The 5,883-nt window shown below is 42.3% G+C and overlaps 1 protein-coding gene across 5 annotated transcripts in view; it reads right to left on the bottom strand.

Moving 5' to 3' along the window:
- SLC9A7 (solute carrier family 9 member A7) overlaps positions 1 to 5,883 on the bottom strand; it is a 141,277-nt gene that overhangs the window by 58,190 nt on the left and 77,204 nt on the right. For all 5 annotated transcript variants that reach the window (XM_024743532.1, XM_024743533.1, XM_024743534.1 and 2 more), the window contains exons 5-9: positions 3,613 to 3,718; positions 3,139 to 3,280; positions 2,077 to 2,182; positions 730 to 818; positions 524 to 637 (exon numbers count right to left, since the gene is read on the bottom strand). In XM_024743532.1, the coding sequence (XP_024599300.1) occupies positions 524 to 637; positions 730 to 818; positions 2,077 to 2,182; positions 3,139 to 3,280; positions 3,613 to 3,718 (557 nt within the window). The remainder of the gene's footprint in view (positions 1 to 523; positions 638 to 729; positions 819 to 2,076; positions 2,183 to 3,138; positions 3,281 to 3,612; positions 3,719 to 5,883) is intronic.

Here is a 5,883-nt window from a genome sequence, read left to right as displayed (position 1 = left end):
CGTAAAGAAAAGGGTCACCATACGGAATTGGGTGAAAGCGTGCACACTGCCTGTGGGCTGCCCTGGGCGGCGAGAGGAAGGGCTGCGTGCAACCACGTGCAGCTGAGAGCAAGAGACACAGAACCTTCAGGTCTTCCAAACGGGGAAGCTCCTGGATTGGAATTCACGTGGCGATGAGAAGAAAACAATTTGGGGGACTGATGCTGGTTGCTGATTTTTAGCTCTGCTAGGAAGGGTGCTTTAAAAAACAAAATACCACCTGCCAATCACCAGTGTAACAGAAAGGCCACCTTACACAGAAAATGCAGAAAGGGCAACCCTAGAATCAACACCGGTCCTTGAAATCAAATACACTTAGCTTTATATTTACCACTTAAGCCTCATAAAAATACCATCATAAAAATACCATGAACCAGTGCTGGCTCAGTCACCTCCCCGCCAAACTAGAAATTATTGTTGTTACAGCTTCCGCAGCAGTGGTCGTCTTTCCGTGTAGAAAATGGGGGAACCAAAAAAAGGATACAAAAGCTCCAATGATGAAAACGGGGCTGAAAACGTGCTTCTGGAAGGTAAACAGCGCCAGGCCCATGTAGGAGAAGATGAAGTTCTCTGCCAGGAAGTGTAACACCTCAAAGAGCTGCACAAAAAGGGAAAAGGAAGCCGTAAACCCTGTGGGTCCCCTCCCTCGTATTCGCAGGTCACTTGTGGGGACACAGGCCTCTCCCTCACCTGCTTCGTTCGACTTCTTGATTCCACCGACAGATTGTTGTAGGTGTAATGAGCTTGTGTGATTCCACAGAAAAGGACAGCTACAACGCCTGGCAAGAGAGTTTAAAAAAAAAAAATCAATGGAGGGAAAAAAAGCAGAAAAAAATCCTACCTGAAACAAAAAGTTAAGGTAGTCAAGCCCAGCATATCCAACTTCCTGAAAGTTTTTGAAAATTTCCTATTACTGAAAGCTCCCTCTGCCCACACTTCTCATATCAACCTTTGCTTCTCCCAACCCTGCCCTCCTTCAAAGACAAGGCCACTGATTTACCTCTTGTTCCAGATTTAAGAGCTTTCTCTCCCCTCTTCTAAACTCCTACTGAATTGGCCATCTCTATATGGCATGGCATTTAGCATTCATTCCCTCAAAGAGACTGTGAAGTGTGCGCCCATCACACACTTTTGTCATATTCCTCTCTGTTCACTGAATGAATGAATTTAATTTCAAACCAATGCTTTATATTTTTGCATGGTCTAGGGCTTCAGACAAAATGGATCCAGAGTACTAGTCCAATCATCCTGGCCCTGATAATCTAGATTTCTGGTTAACGGTGACTATTTTGTTGTGTAAGACAATTAACACACCTGGGACTCTGCCTATATGTTTACAGATGATTGTCAAGTTTTAAAGGAAGTGGGGCATATAAAGATATGCTTCAATATTTTGAAAAGACGATAAAAAGGACTTCCGAATTACCTGGATTATGTATATATAGTAACTGTACTTGAGTTTTCTAATAGAAAAATCCAATGATTTATTTTTTTTAATGAGGGAATGTGAGGAACTAAAACCACATGATCACTCGCACTAATAATCTATGAAACGGGCACCATAAAAACACAGCATTGAAAAGCAATGATTAAACAGACCAAAAACAAAACAAGGAAAAACTGTGCTCACACTCATCTGAGTAGAAGCAAAATTACCTTTAAAAGGATATATATTTTGCTTGTTATTGCTACTGTTTGTAAAATAACGAAGCAATCCAGGGGAGGATACAAATAAGGTGTTAATATATTCAGTAACTTTTGCAGCTAAGTATCTACTTATAGTTAGAATGAGTACTCAAAGATGTAACTGAGTTTTAAACAATAAAGCTTATCCTTTAAAAAATATGTAGCTCTGGGCAACTAAATTATTCATAAGGCAGAATACCAGCCTTGCTCAGCAGTCCTCCATATGGACACTCCGTGAGTGGTTTATCAACTCTGGGCAGCAGCTATTTAAGAATTCTTCGCTCCCCTCAAAAGCTCCCACAGCCTCCGCCACAGTGAGGGGAAGGGTGGCCAAGGGCAGAGGAAACCCACCGGTAAACCCACAGGCTTCTGCCAAGAGGAAGGTGCTCCACGACATCAGGAAGAAGAGCGCCGTCTCCAGCAGGGGGAAGCAGTGCAGCTTGGTAAACTTGGTCACGTCAGCTCCTGTCAAGGAACTGTCTCCAGCAACAAGTATCAGGGTCACCAAGAACCACACTCTCTTAGCCCAGGACCCCTCCCTAAGGGCTACCCTTTCCCTTCAGCTCTTCCTTTGGGGCCCCAGAGCTGCTGCTTGGTTTTGAAAGTAAAGAAAATGAAGCTTCCCAGTAGAATAGAGGTTTCCAAGGGCTGGGAGAGGGGAGGATATAGGGATCATATTGTTTAATGGGCACACACTTTCTGTTGGGGATGACGAAGAAGGTTCGGGAAATAGCGGGGATGGTTACACAACATTGTGGATGCACCTAAGGCCACTGAATTGTACACTTAAAATGATTAAATCTTAACCTGTGGAAGGCTTGCCTTCTCATTCTGCACTTTGCTTTTATGTTGGTTGGTTTGTTGGCTGGTTGGTTTTTAAGGCAATATTGTGCAGTCCTCGGCTTAAGGAAGGCCACCTTGCTGTAATTCCCCCAGATAGTCCCTGGCTACTTACGGCCACATTAGTCCCATATGGCCTGGAACAGTGGGCAACAGCAGTCAGGCTGCGGCTAAAGTACTTCACAGCCTGCTTCCTCCCAGCCTCCTGAGAGGTGGTCCCTGATTCCCAGCCTCCTCCTGGCTCTTCCACTCTTTCAGCCCCACCCCACCCCCCAAAAAAACTGACACTTCCCCCAAGCTCCTATCTCCGACAGGTTTATAGGAAGGACAGAAAACACAAAGGTGAGGACAGAGCTAAGCCAAGAGCTACACTCTCAAACGTTTTCTCAAACTCTTAGCTAGGCCATCGACTGTCATGTTTCACCAAAGGGTGACATTTCAGGAGCCCCCAGCCCCCAGTGGAACAATTAATTTAAGATTCATTTCTGAAAGGAAGAACTGAGAACTTTCTTTTCCCAAGTGCAATGCCACATAGTCATACTTAGGCAGGGGCAGAAACTACAAAAAGGATATTAGAGCAGTCACAACACCAGTCACAGCTCCCATGGTAAAAGAGCCACTAAATATACCTAGAAAAATGCCAACTGACTTAAAAAAGGCAGCAGCATCAAAGGCGTGAGTGTTCAGCCCCGCTGGCTGGTAGGCAACAATAGACCTGGAGTTTAAAGAGAGAGATAAAAAACACTAAGCTGGTTTTACACCATGGTACTTACAAATATCGACAAACATAGGTATCTACACTCTGCAGAGCACTCCCCATGGTGTATTCATTTAATTTAATCTGCAGTCACCATGCTATGATGGTATCGGCATTCCAACCGCTGCCAACTGGACAAAGCAACATAACTTTATCAACTAAGTCGATAAACCTCATTTAGAAGAGCACCCAATTCAAAATTTAACACTTTTAAGATGGGCCTCTGATTTTAGCCCAGAGCATTCAGGAAGCCAGAGTCTCTCTTCCCAGGCAGAAATATTGTTACTTACGAGGACAGTACAATGGCAACAGCATCATTTAGGACACTTTCTCCAAACAGAAGTGCGTAAAGGTCCACATCTGCATGCAATTCATTAAATATCGCCAGTACAGTCACTAAAACATGGGACAAAAGCATACAAATTAGTTTCGGTTTGTGACTTTAAGCCATTGATAACAAATTCATAGAAGCAATTCTTATCTTTGGTGGGACAGGGTGGTTTGGGAGACAGTAAGGGAGTCAAAGATGGGTCGTCTGTCTATGGCAGAAATGAAAATGGCAATCTTCCTAATCTTAATGAGGAGTGATATGATGCTTGATTCTAATAACACTGTGCTCTCAACTGTAATCTCATCACACTTTGAAAACACTTCTATTACAGAACGTAAAAAATAATCACAATTAATGTGACTTGGCTCTACTGGTGGGGTGAAATCTCTTTGAAGGCAGAAACCCTATTTTATTTTTTATTTTATTGAAGTATAGTTGATTTACAAAGTTGTGTTAGTTTCAGGTTACAGCAAAGTGATATCTGAATACACACACACACACACATACACATTCTTTTTCGTATTCTTTTCCATTACGGTTTATCACAGATACTGAATATAGCTCCCTGTGCTAGTTTATCCATTCTATTGATATATATAACAGTTTGCATCTGCTAATCCAAATCTCCCATTCCATCCCTCCCCCACCCTCCTCTCCTTTGGCAACCACAAGTCTGTTCTCTGTGTCTGTGAGTCTCTTTCTGTTTCATAGATAGGTTCGTTCACGTCATATTTTAGATTCCAAATTAAGTGGTATCATATGGTATTTGTCTTTCTCTTTCTGACTTACTTCACTTAGTATGATAGTCTCTAGGTCCATCCATGTTGCTGCAAAGAAACCCTATTTTATTTTATTTTTCATTTTATTTTTTAAATTAATTAACTAATTTATTTTTGGCTGTGTTGGGTCTTTGCTGCTGCGTGTGGGCTTTCTCTAGTTGTGGGGAGCTGGGACTACTCTTCGTTGCGGTGCGCAGGCTTCTCATTGCGGTGGCTTCTCTTGTTGTGGAGCACAGGCTCTCGGCGCGCGGGCTCAGTAGTTGTGGCGCACAGGCTTAGTTGCTCCACGGCATGGGGGATCCTCCCGGACCAGGGATTGAACCCATGTCCCCTGCATTGGCAGGTGGATGCTTAACCACTGCGCCATCAGGGAAGTCCCATAAGCACCATTTCAATCTCAAAATCTTAGTGGTAAAGCATTGGAAAAAGGACTCCGCACATGGAAAGATCATAAGCCTGGGCTCGCTGGGGATCTGAAGAGCATGTAAACTCTGCCATGCTCCCAAACTAGAAGATAAAAGTGCAGGTTCAATTTCCTGGTAATTTGTCATCGGCCCAGACTTACACCTTTTAAGATCCAAAAGATACAACAAAAAGTTTATTCAAAAATTTGTAATATAAGAGAATGGACTTGAGGATATGGGGAGGGGGAAGGGTAAGCTGTGACAAAGCGAGAGAGAGGCATGGACATATATACACTACCAAACGTAAAATAGATAGCTAGTGGGAAGCAGCCACATAGCACAGGGAGATCAGCTTGGTGCTTGATGACCCCCTAGAGGGGTGGGATAGGGAAGGTGGGAGGGAGATGCAAGAGGGAAGAGATATGGGAACATATGTATATGTATAACTGATTCACTTTGTTATAAAGCAGAAACTAACACACCATTGTAAAGCAATTACACACCAATAAAGATGTTAAAAAACAAGAATATAATCTGGAAAAAATAACGTAATACTTTGCTGTACACCTAAAACTAATGTAACATTACATATTAACTACAATAATTAAAAATTTTTAAATTAAAAATAAAAAAAAGCATAATGGGGGCAAAATGCCTATTTCTGGTATTCAAGTTTGAGTTTAGAGCTAACAAAATCAATTTCTCTTTAAATGCCTGTTAATGACCACCAGGAATAAAAGGAAAGAACATGGAAATAGAAACCCTATTTTATTGATCACTGTGCTCCAGCATAGGGTCGGGGCACAGTGAAGGTTTAATAAAGGATTTTGAAATAATGAAAGTCTTCATTTATAACAGAGTATACATAATTACACTTCTCACAGTTTTCACATTTCATAGACATTTAAAAATCAGCTATTTTCGATTATCAACCAAGGTGGCAGAGTAGAAGGACGTGCTCTCACTCCCTCTTGTGAGAACACCAGAATCACAACTAGCTGTTGGACAATCATCCACAGGAAGACACTGGAACTCACCAAAAAAGAT

This window comes from Neophocaena asiaeorientalis, unplaced genomic scaffold, assembly GCF_003031525.2.
Source record: "Neophocaena asiaeorientalis asiaeorientalis breed wild unplaced genomic scaffold, Neophocaena_asiaeorientalis_V1.1 scaffold243, whole genome shotgun sequence".
Lineage (NCBI taxonomy): Eukaryota > Metazoa > Chordata > Mammalia > Artiodactyla > Phocoenidae > Neophocaena > Neophocaena asiaeorientalis.
The sequence above is the reverse complement of the archived record's forward strand: the minus strand, read 5'-3'. Positions and strand labels throughout refer to the sequence as shown.